We start from the raw sequence: 18,181 nt of genomic DNA on the forward strand, positions 1-18,181 counted from the left end.
TGTTCGGGTACAGTCTAGGCACATTCCCATGAGGGAGAAAGGTAGCGCAGCTAAAGCCAGAGCTCCCTGGATGACAAAAGAGATAGAGAGTAAAATGAAGCAGAAAAAAGGGGGCGTATGACAGATGTCAGGTTGATAATACAAGTGAGAACCAGGCAGAATATAGAAAGTTCAGAGGAGAAGTGAAAAAGGAAATAAGAGGGGCAAAGAGAGAGTATGAGAATAGACTGGCGGCCAACATAAAAGGGAATCCAAAATTCTTCTATAGGTATGTAAACAGTAAACGGGTAGTAAGAGGAGGGGTGGGGCCGATTAGTGACCATAAAGGAGATCTATTCATGGAGGCAGAGGGGATGGCCGAGGTACTAAATGAGTACTTTGCATCGGTCTTTACCAAGGAAGAAGATGCTGCCAGAGACTCGGTAAAGGAAGATATAGTTAAGATACTGGATGGGCTAAAAATTAAGAAAGAAGAGGTACGAGAAAGGCTAGCTGTGCTTAAAATAGATAAGTCACCTGGTCCGGTTGAGATGCATCCTAGGATACTGAGGGAAGTAAGGGGGGAAATTGCGGAGGTACTGGCCATAATCTTCCAAACATCCTTAGATACGGGGGTGGTGCCAGAGGACTGGAGAATTGCCAATGTTACACCCTTGTTCAAAAAAGCATAAGGATAAACCCAGCAACTACAGGACAGTCAGTTTAACGTTGGTGGTGGGGAAACTTTTGGAAACGATAATCCGGGACAGAATTAATAGTCACTTGGACAAGTGTGGATTGATTAGGGAAAGCCAGCATGGATTTGTTAAAGGCAAATCGTGTTTAACGAACTTGATAGAGTTTTTTGATGAGGTAACAGAGAGTGTTGATGAGGGCAATGCAGTTGATGTGGTGTATATGGACTCTCAAAAGGCGTTTGCTAAAATGCCGCATGGTAGGCTTGCTATTAAGATTGCGGCCCATGGAATAAAGGGGGCAATAGCAGCATGTATACAGAAATGGCTAAATGACAGGAAACAGAGAGTAGTGGTGAATGGTTGTTTTTCGGACTGGAGGGAGGTGTACAGTGGTGTTCCCCAGGGGTCGGTGCTGGGACCACTGCTTTTTTTGATATATATATTAATGACTTGGACTTGGGAGTACAGGGCACAATTTCAAAATTTGCGGATGACACAAAACTTGGAAGGGTAGTGAACAGTGAGGAGGATAGTGATAGACTTCAAGAGGATATAGACACACTGGTGGCATGGGCAGACATGCGGCAGATGAAATTTAACGTGGAAAAATGTGGAGAGGCAATATAAACTAGAGGGCACAACTCTAAAAGGGACGGATGAACAGAGGGATCTGGGGGTATATGTGCACAAATCGTTGAAGGTGGCAGGGCAGGTTGAGAAAGCTGTTAAAAAAGAATTTGGGGTCCTGGGCTTTATAAATAGAGGCATAGAGTACAAAAGCAAGGAAGTCATGAATCTTTATAGAACACTGGTTCGGCCACAACTGGAATATTGTGTCCAGTTCTGGGCACCGCACTTTAGGAAGGATGTGAAGGCCTTAGAGAGGGTGGAGAAGAGATTTACTAGAATGATTCCAGGGAAGAGGGACTTTAGTTACGTGGATAGACTGGAGAGGCTGGGATTGTCCTTCTTGGAACAGAGAAGGTTGCGAGGAGATTTGATAGAGGTATTCAAAATCATGCAGGGTCCAGACAGAGTGGATAGAGAGAAACTGTTCCCATTGGTGGAAGGGTCAAGAACCAGAGGGCATGGATTTAAGGTGATTGGCAAAAGAACCAAAGGTGACATGAGGAAAAACTTTTTTACGCAGCGAGTGTTTAGGATCTGGAATACACTGCTCGAGGGGGTGGTGGAGGCAGATTCAATCATGGCCTTCAAAAGGGAACTGGATAAGTACTTGAAACGAAAAAATTTGCAGGGCTACGGGGATAGGGCAGGGAAGTGGGACTAGCTGGATTGCTCTTGCATAGAGCCAGCACGGACTCGATGGGCTGAATGGCCTCCTTCCATGCTGTAACCTTCTATGATTCTATGATTCCAGGTGCAGGCAGAGCTGCTGATACCTGGGAATATCAAACCAAAAATGTATCATTTAGAGTGTAGGAATTGACGGGTGTTCAGAGGTTTATCTTGATGTATCTCAAAAAGGGCAGGGAGAAACTACCAAACCCTGAGATGAAATGGGTTGTGTGGAGACCCCTATACGTGGATGTGGAGGAATGGATTTGATGGGTTGAATGGATTTTCTTCATTTTGTGTGTTTTTACATTATTTACAGAGAGCAATCCCACAATCACAGATAGAATCAGGCCTCGCCACAGAGACGAGCAAGATGTCAAGATTCAGTGTGTCACTCAGAAACAGCAGAGTATCGATGGGAGAGGGGTTGGAAGGTAGGAACAGTTGGACCTATGGGAAATGACTGAACAATAAGCTCTATACTTTAGTCCTGCCATTAGAGGGGATCCTAATCAATCAGCTCAGTGACGACCTCAAATGAAAGGGACCCAGTGCTACAGCAGTGAGGCCCAGCTGATCAGAGCCATCTCGAGACCTGTGTACAGCTGTGGCCAACTAACCACAATAAAGATATCATTGCCCCTGAGAGGGAGTGGAGTGAACAACCAAGTCGATTGTGGGGATCAGTAATTTTAGTTCTGAGGAAAGATTGGGCTTGTCTTTGGGGGGAAAAGGATTTTGGGGTAACTTAAATGAAGTCTTCAGGATTCCGAAGGGAATTGATAAAATTGACCCTGGTCCAAATGCCAGGGGGCACAAAAGTTAAAAATGAGTTGGGAATTACACTCCTAATTCTGGGTTTTGGGATCTACAATGATGCTATGTATCAGATCAACTGGGTTGACCAAAAGGTTAAGTCCCATTTACGAGCGATTGCTCACTGACCGAGGGTGGCTGCAGTTCCATTTATAGCTGATTGTTGAAATGTTCGATATCCGTAACATCCACCCAGCGTAGTGCAGATTATCCGATCACTATTAATAATGCCCAAAAGGTTAATCTGACAGTAGTAATCTCTTAGCTGCTTCCAACAGCAGGATCCACGGGGAAATCAGCATAATCCCCAGATAAATACTCTGAGGAGGTAAGAGAAAAGCTAATGGAGCTTACTGAAGGGGCAGTTGGATATTCATCGGAAGATTGGCAGAACTCCTGGATAAACGACCTGGACTGTCAACTTCAGCCATTTGCACTATTTCCCTGGGGATTCCACTGATTGCCCACTGAGGTTACAGTGGGATCTGTGCTCAGCCCTGTGGAAATTCCACGGACTTGTATTTTAATAAGTTTGTAATCTACGTCACTCTTCCCAGTCATGATGTGGAGATGCCGGTGATGGACTGGGGTTGACAATTGTAAACAATTTTACAACACCAAGTTATAGTCCAGCAATTTTATTTTAAATTCACAAGCTTTCGGAGGCTTCCTCCTTCCTCAGGTGAACGATGCCCTGGGCAGTTGAAAAAACTGTCTGTAATGACCAAGCATTGTTCTGTGAATTATAAATGCGATTTCATTTCGAGGATTTCATTTCGACATCGTTCACCTGAGGAAGGAGGAAGCCTCCGAAAGCTTGTGAATTTAAAATAAAATTGCTGGACTGTAACTTGGTGTTGTAAAATTGTTTACAACTCTTCCCAGTGACAAATCTACAACAGCAACAGCCCTGCAGTGCTCTTGCTCACCCCCTGGTGGCCAGTTCTAGAGGAGCGATTGATTATCAGCTGGACACAGGCTCTCTGCCTATCCACTAGGGTAGAGCAGAGCGGAGTGAGGGAGGGGGAGCAGAGCGGAGTGAGGGAGGGGGAGCAGAGCGGAGTGAGGGAGGGGGAGCAGAGCGGAGTGAGGGAGGGGGAGCAGAGCGGAGTGAGGGAGGGGGAGCAGAGCGGAGTGAGGGAGGGGGAGCAGAGCGGAGTGAGGGAGGGGGCACTGACCGCCAGCATTGAGGAAATGGTAGGAGCAAGAATATGATTGTAACGAGCGAAATGATCCTCCACGCATTGTGTTTTGTCTGACGTGCTCCAAACTAAACTAGTGAGAAGTCCAGACAGGTGGGGTTTCTGTTTGCTCAGTATGGATTGGGCAGTCTCTTCCCCCTTAGGGAAATCCCTCACATACTGAAGCCAAGAGAGTAGTTTGTCAAGACGCAAGGTTTGAGGACCCCGGAATACGCATAGTTTTCCACCTGAAACCGCCCACCCTGCCCCCACCAAGACCGATAACCTTCCCACTGCTTATCCAGCTGGGATCACCCTCATTGTGTTGGTATTGGTTTGCAAGGATTTCCAGAACAAAGTGAGCAGAATCTGGCCCGGCTGACTAGGCTACTGCCAAGATCCTGTTGTTGAGCCAAGCTGGCCAGTCAACCATCCAAGGAACCTGGAGTTTTACAGACCCACCTGGCTCAACTATTGGATGACCAGATCCACAATAGAAGCTCACTCAGTTCCAATCTCCTTTTGCCAAGTGTATCCCATGGAGTAGTATTTATATTTAAGAGTGAGATAGATCTAAAGAGTTCACTTTTTAACCAAAGTGACTGAGTGTCAGTTCATGTCAGTGAGTCTTGACTGGTCTGAAAGGAAGAGGAAGGGACAGGGAGAGAAAGAGAGCAGATGAAAGTCAGGGTGAGCTGTCAGGTAAGAGCTGATTAGTGATGATTGCAGAATGCCCTGAAATAACTCTACCTCAGCAATAATCCAGGCCTGCCTCCCAGTTAGGCAGTTTCTTTTTTTAAATATCTTGAGATCTTAAACCCATATCAGGGGAGATTAAAGCAGCTGATTGGCCAAAGCCGGGCTTAGCTCTCAGTTAAATGGGCTCAGAGTCTCAGAGGAGAGACAGACATATTCACTCACCGTGTCCAAGAGTGTGAGAACCGAGAACCCCAGCTCAGCATCAACAGGTGTAATGGGAAACTCGCAGGGGACCACTGTGGATGATATGCAGGGCGTGGAGATCCACCACTGGTACAAGAAGTTCATGACTGAGTGCCCGTCAGGACAGCTGACTCTGCACGAGTTCAAACAGTTCTTTGGTCTTAAGGGATTGAGCCCGGAAGCAAACACCTACATTGAACAGATGTTTAAGACTTTTGATATAAATAGGGTAAGGAAAGGGAAAATCTAATTATCTTATTAACTTTGTCTAATTGAAAGAGGTATCAAGAAGTGGGTAATGGAGAGGAGTGCAATGGGGTGTGTAACAGAAAGAGGCACGGAGAGATGGGCGATGTGCGGGGAGCTGGGCGATGGAGGGGGGGCGGTGAGGCGAGGGGGGTGATGGAGGGGGGGCGGTGAGGCGAGGGGGGCGGTGAGGCGAGGGGGGCGATGGAGGGGGGCGGTGAGGCGAGGGGGGCGATGGAGGGGGGCGGTGAGGCGAGGGGGGCGATGGAGGGGGGGCGGTGAGGCGAGGGGGGCGATGGAGGGGGGGCGGTGAGGCGAGGGGGGCGGTGAGGCGAGGGGGGCGATGGAGGGGGGCGGTGAGGCGAGCTGGGCGATGGAGGGGGGCGGTGAGGCGAGGGGGGCGATGGAGGGGGGCGGTGAGGCGAGGGGGGCGATGGAGGGGGGGCGGTGAGGCGAGGGGGGCGATGGAGGGGGGGCGGTGAGGCGAGGGGGGCGGTGAGGCGAGGGGGGCGATGGAGGGGGGCGGTGAGGCGAGGGGGGCGATGGAGGGGGGGCGGTGAGGCGAGGGGGGCGGTGAGGCGAGGGGGGCGATGGAGGGGGGGCGGTGAGGCGAGGGAGGCGATGGAGGGGGGCGGTGAGGCGAGGGGGGCGATGGAGGGGGGCGGTGAGGGGAGCTGGGCGATGGAGGGGGGCGGTGAGGGGAGCTGGGCGATGGAGGGGGGGCGGTGAGGCGAGGGGGACGATGGAGGGGGGCAGTGAGGCGAGAGGGGCGATGGAGGGGGGCGGTGAGGCGAGCTGGGCGATGGAGGGGGGCGGTGAGGCGAGGGGGGCGATGGAGGGGGGCGGCGAGGCGAGGGGGGCGATGGAGGGGGGGCGGTGAGGCGAGGGGGGCGATGGAGGGGGGGCGGTGAGGCGAGGGGGGCGATGGAGGGGGGCGATGGAGGGGGGCGGTGAGGGGAGCTGGGCGATGGAGAGGGGGGCGGTGAGGGGAGCTGGGCGATGGAGGGGGGGGCGGTGAGGCGAGCTGGGCGATGGAGGGGGGGCGGTGAGGCGAGGGGGGCGATGGAGGGGGGGCGGTGAGGCGAGCGGAGCGATGGAGGGGGGCGGTGAGGCGAGCTGGGCGATGGAGGGGGGGCGGTGAGGCGAGGGGGGCGATGGAGGGGGGCGGTGAGGGGAGCTTGGCGATGGAGGGGGGCGGTGAGGCGAGCGGGGCGATGGAGGGGGGGCGGTGAGGCGAGGGGGGCGATGGAGGGGGGGCGGTGAGGCGAGCTGGGCGATGGAGGGGGGGCGGTGAGGCGAGGGGGGGGGGTGGTGAGGGGAGCTGGGCGATGGAGGGGGGGCGGTGAGGGGAGCTGGGCGATGGAGGGGGGGCGGTGAGGCGAGGGGGGGGGGTGGTGAAGGGAGCTGGGCGATGGAGGGGGGGCGGTGAGGCGAGCTGGGCGATGGAGGGGGGGCGGTGAGGCGAGCTGGGCGATGGAGGGGGGGCGGTGAGGCGAGCTGGGCGATGGAGGGGGGGCGGTGAGGGGAGCTGGGCGATGGAGGGGGGGCGGTGAGGGGAGCTGGGCGATGGAGGGGGGCGGTGAGGGGAGCTGGGCGATGGAGGGGGGGCGGTGAGGGGAGCTGGGCGATGGAGGGGGGGCGGTGAGGCGAGGGGGGCGATGGAGGGGGGGCGGTGAGGCGAGGGGGGCGATGGAGGGGGGCGGTGAGGCGAGGGGGGCGATGGAGGGGGCGGTGAGGCGAGCTGGGCGATGGAGGGGGGGCGGTGAGGCGAGGGGGGCGATGGAGGGGGGCGGTGAGGCGAGGGGGGCGATGGAGGGGGCGGTGAGGCGAGCTGGGCGATGGAGGGGGGGCGGTGAGGCGAGGGGGGCGATGGAGGGGGGGCGGTGAGGCGAGGGGGGCGATGGAGGGGGGGCGGTGAGGGGAGCTGGGCGATGGAGGGGGGGCGGTGAGGGGAGCTGGGCGATGGAGGGGGGGCGGTGAGGGGAGCTGGGCGATGGAGGGGGGCTCATTGAGATAGATTACAGATGGGGCATTAAGACGAATGCCTGGCGTAGTGAGATGAATCATGGAGAGGACATCGTGAGGACAGGGTGAGATAGGTAGTGGTGAGAAGCCCAATGAAGGAGAGCATGAGGTGGGGTGCAATCAGACTTTCACTGCCCAGGAATTCACCATGTGAGGATTGGTGAACTCACACCTATCTGTCAGTCTGTGAACACAATTTACTGCATTCATCTCACAATCAACATATTTCGGAATTGCCCTCTGAACTTGTAGAGAACTAACCAATGATCATACAGAGCAGAAATGTTTAAAAATTGTCGTTTAATGTGATTTCTTTAGAACTCACCCAGACAAGTTTTCCACATGCAAAAATGACCAATGAACAATAGCATGTGGATAATTTCTCCTCACTGGAAACTGGCCCCAAGAAGATTGAAGTGTCAATCTCACCTGTCCTGTTTTCACTGAGAAACACAGGTAAAGGGCCAAAGCCCACAATGCAGTGCACGAGGTACCAGGGCCAAAGATCACATACAGGACACTAAGTGAAGGGTCACGGCCTACAGCGAAGGGCATCAGGTGCAGGATTGGGGCCCACACGAGCGGGAGCCTGGTCGAACATCCCTTCTCTGGCACAGGGACCATGAGACCAGTTAGCTCAGCCTAAGACTGTTGTCATTCTGTAAGATTCAGCTCTGCAGAGTGAGGTGCAGTTGCAGACTCCCAAAACCATTCAGGGACTGAACTAAAATACTGTTGGATGGACGGGCAGTTGTGTATTTGAAGACAGTGATTAGAGCTGAGACAGAACTGGGGAATTATATCTAGACTGCGCCACGGCGATGAATTAAGCGGCCCCTAACTTAGGGAGCGTCCACAAACTTCACCGTGACCCCGATACAGCAGGGCTTGGCCTTTCACAGGTGTTTCTGTGGCCTTGTGTTGGGAGCGCAGCCTTTGCTTGCCCCAAACGAGACCACTTACGTGGGAGGGAGGGACCTGACATCGAACACTGGCATCTGTGTGGTCTTTGAGAGGGTTCTGAAGGTACACCCCCCGCACACACTGCCTAAAGACCCGTTCCTGGAGGCTCCTTCCCCTGAACTTTGGGGCGACAGTGTTGGCGATCGTGGCCCGAGGGGATTTGGGGCAGTATCTCTGACCACTTTCTGTTTGCTGGCCGCAGGATGGATACATTGACTTCATGGAGTATGTGGCTGCCCTTAGCTTAGTCCTCCGAGGCAAGATGGAACAGAAACTGCGCTGGTACTTCAAGCTGTATGACGTGGATGGCAATGGCTGCATCGACCGGCATGAACTGCTCAACATCATTAAGGTAAGAAGCTACTGGCATTTCTTGGAAGCTTTTTACAAGTGAACCTATTTCTGTATTAAGAGCCCAGGAGGCAGTGTGATCTGAACCAACAAGATGGTCCATATAGTTTCACCTTTGTGGCAATTGGTTCACGTTTAGATGATTCTGTCTCCTCCAGGCTCTGTTAACAGCTCCAAACTAGAGGAGATTAGGGTAAGATCAACAAGTGAGACTGGAGATTGGAAGAAATTCCTTTCTCCCATGGAGTAGGAGACGTGGGGGCTTAAATTGGGATCGGGCCGGAAATCGGACGCAGGTACCGCGACCTGCAACTAACCCGCGCCCGGTGCTTCCGGCGAGGATTTACCCCGACACCACGATTCGAGGAAATGAACACTTTCCACCAGCAGGGGGGGGGGGGAGTCCCAATCTCTTAAAGGCAGGCTGTCTGTTAGAAATCTCTTAAAGGTAGCCGGTACATGTTATTTCCTGAAAATAACAGTCTGCTGTCTGCACGGAGTCTGAACAGAGATCAGACATCGCACACGTAAAACACAGATGCAGGTCCTGTCCCTATGTTTACAAAGTGATGTTATGTTAGAACATTGAATAAAGGTTGTACACCACTAAATCACACAGCCTCCAATCTGCATGCCAGACCTCACCAATCTGCCGATCTGAGTTTGTACCAGGCCTGCGAGAGTGCATGCACCAAGGTTCTCTGCTGATGCAGTAGAGGCCTTGGTGCATGAGGTGGACAGAAGGAGGGACATCCTATATCCGCATGGGGGGCAGGGGCAAGAGGCCCTCCAGACATATACCCAAAAGGCAGTGGGAGGCAGCGGGGGACGAAGTCAATGCCAGGCGCACAACATCATGAACATGGATGCAGTGCAGGAAGAAGTTCAATGCTTTCACATGAGTGGTCAAGGTGAGTGAGGTCAACTGTCAAGTGGAGTCTCCTATCATCTACACCACTAGCCGCATCCATTGCTCCACGCGCTACACCCCCCATCACCCACATACCAACAAACTCTTTCCATCAGTACTCAACTCTTCCAATCAGATGCTTCCTCTCCCCCTCACACATTACCACTATTGCAAGGCGCCCACCCACAACTCACAGGCCACACACACTGGCAGCTGTTCAACCATGATAGGCACATCACCCAGACACATGTCCCACTTTCCTGCAGGAGAAGGTGTCGCATATCAGGAGGCAGCAAGTGGCAGTGGCATTTAGCCCCTTGAGCCTGTTCCACCATTCAATGAGCTCATGGTGGACCTGTGACCTAACTCCATATACCCGCCTTAGCCCCATATCCCTTAATACCCTTGGTTCACAGAAATCTATCAATCTCGGATTTAGAATTCACAATTGAGCTAGCATCAACTGCTGTTTGCAGAAGAGCGTTCCAAACTTCTCCCCCACCTTTGCGTGTAGAAGCGTTTCCTAACTTCACTCCTGCACGTCCTGGCTCTAAATGTTGGGCTATGTCCCCGCGTCCTAGTTTTGAAGTCTAGGAGACCTCCAAAAACAGTAACAGATGCATCAGCAGCCAGAAGCAATAATCCAGCAACTAACCTGTAAATCCTGCATGGTCCCTTTAAATAGCGCTGGTGGGGGGGGGGGGGTTTCTCCAGGCACTCTAAGATGGTCGGGGTTAAGACTGTGCGTTAAGTTGAGCGTTAAGTCCCAAAATGGCGTCTATCACTTTAAATCAGCGTTGCACACCGATTGTATCCATTTTCTCCTTACTTTACATGCTACGGCGTTCAGTATTTGCGCCTGCGCTAATACCTATACCAAGATGGCGTCCAGCACACGTCACGCTAGAAACATGCGTGCGCAGTCAAGACGCCATCTTAGCACGTCAAGAGGCCGCGTAACGCCGAAACAACGGGCGCTACACGGCCCAATTTCTAGCCCATGGTATTGTGTCAACTTGCCTCAGTGGTAGCTCTCTCATCTCTGAGTCAGAAGGTCGTGGGTTCAAGTCCCACTCCAGGCTGGCACTCCAGTGCAGTACTGAGAGAATGCTGGATTGTCATGGGTGTTACTCTTGGGATAATATGCATTAATACTGAGGCCTTCTCAGATGGACACTAATGACTATTGGAAGTGCCCCAGTGTCCTGGCCAACATTCTTCCCTAACCAACTGACTGTGTGAGATTGCCGGTGCAGAAGGGCAGCCACGTTTGCCTACATAACAATAATCCTTGCACTCGGGAAATAGTAACTCATTGTGTGAAGCACTTTGAGATGTTTCAGCAATTGTAACATGCTGCGTGAATACCAGGATTATATTAAAATAGATTCCCCAATAAAGCAGTTAATGCTGAGGCAAATGGCACCTTTAATAAACTGGATGACTATCTGGCTGGGAACAGGACTGAGGGTCATGTAGAGATAGAAATGATGGGATTGCCTGTGAGATTGATGGTTCCTGAGATGCAGGAACCCTGTAAACAGGCCAAGGAAGGGAAGTGGTTAAGGATGGACAATGTGGGACGTATCCTTGGTTTAGATCTGTGGACCGGGATGCACTTTTCTTCAGGAGACCAAGTAGATTGAGGAAAATTAATGAGAAAGTAGGTTGTATGTAATCCATGAAAGGAACTGGTTTGGTGGGCTGAATGGCCCTTTCTCATTCCATACTTGGTTATATCAATTGATGAGCATTAGGTCATTGAAGAGGATCTGAGCTATGGAAATGGCTCGCATGTAATGATTCATTGAAGGATGTAAATCATATTAACAAGAATCATAGCAATTACAGCACAGATGGAGGCAATTTGGCCCATCGTGCTGGTACCAGCTCTTCAATTGCAGCTGTCCACTCTAATCCCACTCGCTGCCCTTTCCCCATTTCCTTTCCTTTTCAAATCCTTATCCAATTCCCTTTAAATGATGTTTCCGGGCTCTGCCTCAACACCCACTGGTGGTAAAGCAATCCCTGTTCCAATCACCCTCTGTGTGAAGACATTTCTTCTAACTCCCCCCTTCATTCTTCGAGTGATGATCCTCGGTTTGTGCCCCTTTTTTATGATTTTCCAACCAGTGGGAACGATCTTTCACTATTTACCTGCTCAAAACCTTTCAGAATCTTGAAACCCTCGATTAGATTCCCCCCTCAACCTTCTCTGTTCCAGTGCAAAAATCTTCAATTTTTGAGTCTTTCTTCATAACTGCAATCTCCCACCTCCGTTACCTGTCGGTCTCTGAATACCATCACTGTGACTCACTGATTTGTATGTTATCACTTTGTCTCCCAGGCTATCCGTGCCATTAATGGCTGTCACCAGAACATGTCAGCGGAGGAGTTCACAAACCAAGTCTTTGACAATATTGATATCAATGGAGACGGTGAGTCGTGCTTTTGCCTCATTTTTTTCCAGCTTTTTCTGGCCTCATCCTCTCCTGAATTCATGGACTTCTTGCTTGGGTACAATTCCACAAGCACTGATTGTCCTCTTCGCCCAAGTGTCATTTTGTCATATGCGAGCCTTGGACGATGACTGTTGGCATGGTTATTTGACTGCTAGAGGCATTGCAGTGAGTCTGATCCTGTACTTACCTGGCATCAGCACACGAGCACCCCCAGCAGGTGTGGCTGGACAATGATCAAGGGTGGGAAGCAGGTCTCAGACACTAATTGCAGCACCCCTATCTCTATGCCAGCTGGGACCAATCATCCAGCGCAGATTAAGGATCAGATCTGATCCATATCACTCACTGTCAGAATGAGCCAAGCAATCAGAGCAGCCCCCTCCCTTTGCCCCACTATTGGCAGCCGTGCCTTGAGCAGCCTAGGCCACAAGCTCCAGCATTCCCTCTCTAAACCTCTCCACCTCTCCATCCCTCTGCTCTTTCAAAGCCCACCTCTTTCACCAAGCTAATCTGTCCTCCTTGGACTCAGCGTCCAATTTTTTTCATTGAAGTGCTCCGAGATGCTTTTCTTTGTTAAACGTACGATATCAAATCAAATTGTGGTTCTTCTTCATTTCTTTTTATTAATGGCATTGTTTAAGGGAGGAATATTGTCCAGGACATGGAGAATACTCCCTGCATCTCTTCACATAGTCCCATGGGATCTTTAAAGTCCACCTCAACGGGCACTCAGTCTCCCAGTGCTGTTAATCTCTCTCTAACCCTCAATCTCCCTTCTCAATATATATTGATCCATCTCCTTTTAAAGGTCCCAGTTAACTCTAAATCCACTCCTTTTTCTGGGAGTCTGTTCCACGTCCATTATCCTGAGGGGAGCAAAACTTGGTTGTAATTTCTAACCTCGCTGAGGTTTGTGAATTCTGTCCATGGGCCCTCTATTCTTGTGCTCATTCAGCTGTGGCTCAGTGGTAGCACCGTCACCTCTGAGTCAGAGGGTTGTGGGTTCAACACCCACTCCAGAGACTTGAGCCCATAATCTAGGCTGACACTCCAGTGCAGTACTGAGGGTGCGCTGCACATAGAAACATAGAAAATAGGAGCAAGAGTCGGCCATTCAGCCCTTTGGGCCTGCTCTGCCATTCAAAATGATCATGGCTGATCGTCTAACTCAGTACCCGGTTCCCGCTTTTTCCCCATATCCCTTGATCCCTTCAGCATAAAGAAATATATCTATCTCCTTCTTGAATACATCTAATGACTTGGCCTCCACTGCCTTCTGTGGTAGAGAATTCCACAGGTTCACCACCCTCTGAGTGAAGAAATTTCTCCTCATCTCGGTTCTAAATGGCATACCCCGTATCCTGAGACTGTGACCCCTGGTTCTGGACTCCCCAGCCATCGGGAACATCCTCCCTGCATCTAGTCTGTCTAGTCCTGTTAGAATTTTATATGTTTCGATGAGATCACCTCTCATTCTTCTAAACTCTAGTGAATATAGGCCTAGTCGACCCAATCTCTCCTCATACGTCAGTCCTGCCATCCCAGGAATCAGTCTGGTAAACCTTCGCTGCACTCCCTCCATGGCAAGGACATCCTTCCTCAGATAAGGAGACCAAAACTGCACACAATACTCCAGATGTGGTCTCACCAAGGCCCTGTATAACTGCAGTAAGACATCCCTGTTCCTGTACTCAAATCCTCTTGCAATGAAGGCCAACATACCATTCGCCTTCCTAACTGCTTGCTGCACCTGAATGCTTGCTTTCAGCGACTGGTGTACAAGGACACCCAGGTCTCATTGCACCTCCCCTTTTCCCAATCTATCACCATTCAGATAATAATCTGCCTTTGTGTTTTTACAACCAAAGTGGATAACCTCACATTTATCCACGTTATACTGCATCTGCCATGCTCTTGCCCACTCACCCAACTTTTTATTTATTCGTTCATGGGATGTAGGCGTCGCTGGCGAGGCCGGCATTTATTGCCCATCCCTAATTGCCCTTGAGAAGGTGGTGGTGAGCCGCCTTCTAGAACCGCTGCAGTCCGTGTGGTGAAGGTTCTCCCACAGTGCTGTTAGGAAGGGAGTTCCAGGATTTTGACCCAGCGATGATGAAGGAACGGCGATATATTTCCAAGTCGGGATGGTGTGTGACTTGGAGGGGAACGTGCAGGTGGTGTTGTTCCCATGTGATTTTCCGAGCCAATATCCTTCCTCACTATTGCATTGATTTCCTCCTTTACTAACAACACTACCCCACCTCCTTTCCCTTTTTGCCTGTCCTGCCTAAATATTGAATACCCCTGAATGTTCAGTTCCCATCCTTGGTCACCCTGCAGCCAAGTCTCCGTAATTGCAACTATATCATAACTGTTAATATCTATCTGTGCTGTTAATTCATCTAGCTTATTGCAAATGCTCCGTGCATTTAAACACATTGCCTTTAGACTTGTCTTTTTAAGATTGCTAGTCATCTGAGTTTTATTTTGCACTGTGGCCCTATTTGTTTTTCGCCCTTGTTTTCTCTGCCTTCCACTATTGCTTCTTCCCTTTCCGACTTTTGTTTCCATCCTTGTTTCCCCCTCCTCTGTCTCCCTGCTCAGGTTCCCATCCCCCTGCCATTGTAGTTTAAACCTTCCCCAACAGCACTAGCAAACATCCCCGCGAGGACATTGGTCCCGGTCCTGCTCGGGTGTAACCCGTCACGCTTGTACAGGTCCCACCTTCCCCAGAACCGGTCCCAATGTCCCAGGAATCTAAATCCCTCCCTCCTTCACCATCCCTGCAGCCACGCATTCATCCTGTCTATTCTCCTGTTCCTATACTCACTAGCACGTGGCACCGGTAGTAATCCTGAGATCACTACCTTTGAGGTCTTGCTTTTTAATTTATCTCCTAACTCCTTAAATTCACCTTGCAGGACCCCATCCCTTTTTTTTTACCTATGTCGTTGGTACCAATATGGACCACGACTACTGGCTGTTTACCCTCCCCCTCCAGAATGCCCTGCAGCCGCTCCGTGACATCCTTGACCCTAGCACCAGGGAGGCAACAAACCATCCTGGAGTCACGTTTGCGGCCGCAGAAACGCCTATCTGTTCCCCTTCCAATTGAGTCCCCTATCACTATAGCCCTGCCACTCTTCTTCCTCCCCTCCTGTGCAGCAGAGCCACCCGTGGTGCCCCGAACTTGGCTCTTGCTGCTGTCCCCTGATAAGCCATCTCCCCCAACAGTATCCAAAGCGGTATATCTGTTTGAGAGGGAGATGGCCACAGGAGACTCCTGCTCTACCTGCCTAGTCCTTTTACTCTGCCTGGCGGTCACCCATTTCCTTTCTGCCTGCGGTGTGACCACCTCACTGAACGTGCTATCCACGATAATCTCAGCATCGTGGATGCTCCACAGTGAATCCACCCGCAATTCCAGCTCCGGAATGCGGTTAGCCAGTAGCTGTAGCTGGTCACCAGGGACACCGGTAGTTTCCATGACTTCCCACATAGTGCAGGAGGAGCATATCACGGGTGCGAGCTCTGCTGCCATGACTTGCCTTAGTTTTACACTGCGCTCACCTCTCGGACTCTCCTCCCGCTCTCGGACTCTCCTCCCGCACCGCGCTCACCTCTCGGACTCCCCTCCCGCTCTCGGGACTCCCCTCCCACACCGCGCTCACCTCTCGGACTCCCCTCCCGCTCTGGGACTCCCCTCCCACACCGCGCTCACCTCTCGGACTCCCCTCCCGCTCTGGGACTCCCCTCCCACACCGCGCTCACCTCTCGGACTCTCCCCCCATGCCGCCAGAGGTGCTGTCTTTCGGATGAGACGTTAAACCAAGACCTGGTCTGCCCCCTCAGGTGGATGTAAAAGATCCCATGGCCACTATTTGAAGAAGAGCAGGGGAGTTCTCCCCAGTGTCCTGGGCCAATATTTATCCCTCAACCAACATCACTAAAACAGATTATCTAGTCATTATCACGTTGCTGCTTGTGGGATCTTGCTGTGCACAAATTGGCTGCCGCATTTCCTACATTACAACAGTGACTACACTTCAAAAAGTACTTCATTGGCTGTAAAACGTTTTGGGACATCCTGAGGTTGTGAAAGGCGCTGTATAAATGCAGGTTCTTTCTATCTTTCTCATTGCCCAAATTAGCTCGTCTACACCTTCCATTATTTGCAGACCTGAATTTTTTCCCCTTTGGCTGTTTTTTATTTACAGGGGAACTTTCTCTTGAAGAGTTTGTTGAAGGAGCCAAGAAAGACAGTGGGTTTTGTGACGTGATGATGAACAGCCTGGACCTCACTCACATTGTTACAATGATTCATAACCGAAGACACAGTGTGTAAAAGGGAGGAGATGGGCAGTGCGTCAGACTAGCACCACCTTCTCACCCAGAAACTATAACCTGGGCATCAAGAGAGAAAAAACACACACAAAGTACCACGGAATTACACCTGAACTGCACTCTTAAATACACAATTGGACTTAGAATATAAACTACTGACTCCAGCAGTGGTGAAATTATTATCCTTCAGAATTGAAAATCATTCTGTTCACCTAATGCACTACCTCGATTGGAAAGGACAGCCTGGGAACAACTTGCTTTGTGACAAAAACACCTCGTGGGGTGACCTCCTTTAGAAGCCATGAGCCTGATGGCTGACAGCTAGAAACAGTGGCTTCATTCTTGATCACCAGTATTAACATGGAGTGAGGGGTCATCCTGGGACTGGGGCTCAGGTACAGGAATTGAGACCGTTTCAAAAACCTTGGAATAGATTGTTGTTGTATAATCCCTCAGTCCTCCACCGTCCTGCACCAATCACCTCGGTGGATACATTGATGGTAAAACTGATTTCCTCTTAATGGCTAACCTGGCAACTCGGCCACACCAGCTCTAAAGCCACGCCTGCTCCAGCAGGGGGAGGGCCCTGCTGCCCAGTACCTTGCTCAGCTTCACACAGCATTGCAGGTGACACATTTCTGTGAAGTGAAGGATCTGATGTATAGGATTTATTCTGTAGAAAAAAAACTTTATGGAATTCAAATGTTTGTATTCATTGTGATAGTGGATGAATTTAGTGACATTTATTGAATGTATTAACACTGCTGCAATTAATCTACAAACCGATTCACCGACACATTAGGGTTTGTGTTCATATGTGTACACATTTAAGCTCTGAGTGTAGCTGCAGTAACGTTCACTGTCTGCTTTGTTACTGGACCCTGTATTCAGGCCATGTTGGAGGGAAATCAGGATTTTAAAAATGTTTCATTTTCTTTTTGGCTCTGAAAAATGTTGTACAAAGAATTGTACAAGGCCAACACACCCCTCATCAAATCATCAACGTGGGTTTCTTAATGGCACTCAGCCGTTCTGCACACTTTATATATAAATAAAAACTTCTGAGGGAAATCGAAGTGTGTGGGACTTTAGAAGTAGATACTGAATCATGGTTTCATTGGTAAATCTGTTAACAGTGACTGCACTTCAGAGAGTAATTCATTAGATGTGCAGCACCTTGGGTTGACCTGAAAGGATAAGGTGCTGTTCAGATGTGAGTTCATTCTTTCTTACACTGCTGTAATATGTTGGTCACTGGGACATGTCCAGAAAGCAGGCGATAGTGCCAGTCAGTGGAGTGTGAGTTTGAGGCCATCATTCTCCAATGTGGTCTTCTCTAATTCTGTTGCTGTGGTCAGGCTGCATCTTCTCTACTGGAAATGGAACATCTGAACCCTGGAAATGGTGCAGAGAAGGGGCAATGAGGCTCTGATAGAGATCTGAGGTGAGAGGATAGGCTAGAGAAACTCAGATCCTTGAAGTGGATGAGAGGGGAACATGGTAGAGGTGTGTAAGGTACTGGTTATTGCTGAGCAGCGTTACAAGTTAAACCAGAACGGTAGGTCAAGGGAACACAGAGATAAACTGGGAAAAGGACAGTTCAGGACTGATGTCAGAATCTTCACATAGACTGATCGATACCTTGAATAGGTTCTGGATAGGGGAGTGGGGCCAAAAACTCTGGAGTCAGCTGAAGGCTGTGGTGGGGGAGGATTGTAGGTTTCTATGGAGGGACGAGCTGGATGGGCTGAATGTCCTCCCTCACCTTTGTGAATATATTTACTTACAATAAAGGAGCTGTGTACCAGAAATGTGGCCTAACCAAGGTCTCAATAACATACCCTTTGGGATTTACTTCTCCCCGATGGGTTAATTGGTGTGGTACTTAACACTGGACATACATAGTAGGTCTGTCAGTGTCTGTTTTAAAAAAAAAGAAACATCCGGTTAATGCTTGAGGTAGAG

The 18,181-nt window shown here is 50.6% G+C and overlaps 1 protein-coding gene across 1 annotated transcript; it reads left to right on the forward strand.

The window, feature by feature from the left end:
- Window positions 1–4,946: 4,946 nt before the first annotated feature.
- guca1aa (guanylate cyclase activator 1Aa) lies at window positions 4,947–17,375 on the forward strand. Its single transcript, XM_068005396.1, has 4 exons — window positions 4,947–5,144; window positions 8,352–8,501; window positions 11,758–11,848; window positions 16,090–17,375. Exons 1-4 carry the CDS (start codon window positions 4,947–4,949, stop codon window positions 16,215–16,217), a joined length of 567 nt encoding a protein of 188 aa, XP_067861497.1. The 3' UTR covers window positions 16,218–17,375.
- The last annotated feature ends 806 nt before the right edge of the window (window positions 17,376–18,181 follow it).

The sequence above is a fragment of the Heptranchias perlo genome, chromosome 24, assembly GCF_035084215.1.
Source record: "Heptranchias perlo isolate sHepPer1 chromosome 24, sHepPer1.hap1, whole genome shotgun sequence".
In the NCBI taxonomy this organism is placed as follows: domain Eukaryota; kingdom Metazoa; phylum Chordata; class Chondrichthyes; order Hexanchiformes; family Hexanchidae; genus Heptranchias; species Heptranchias perlo.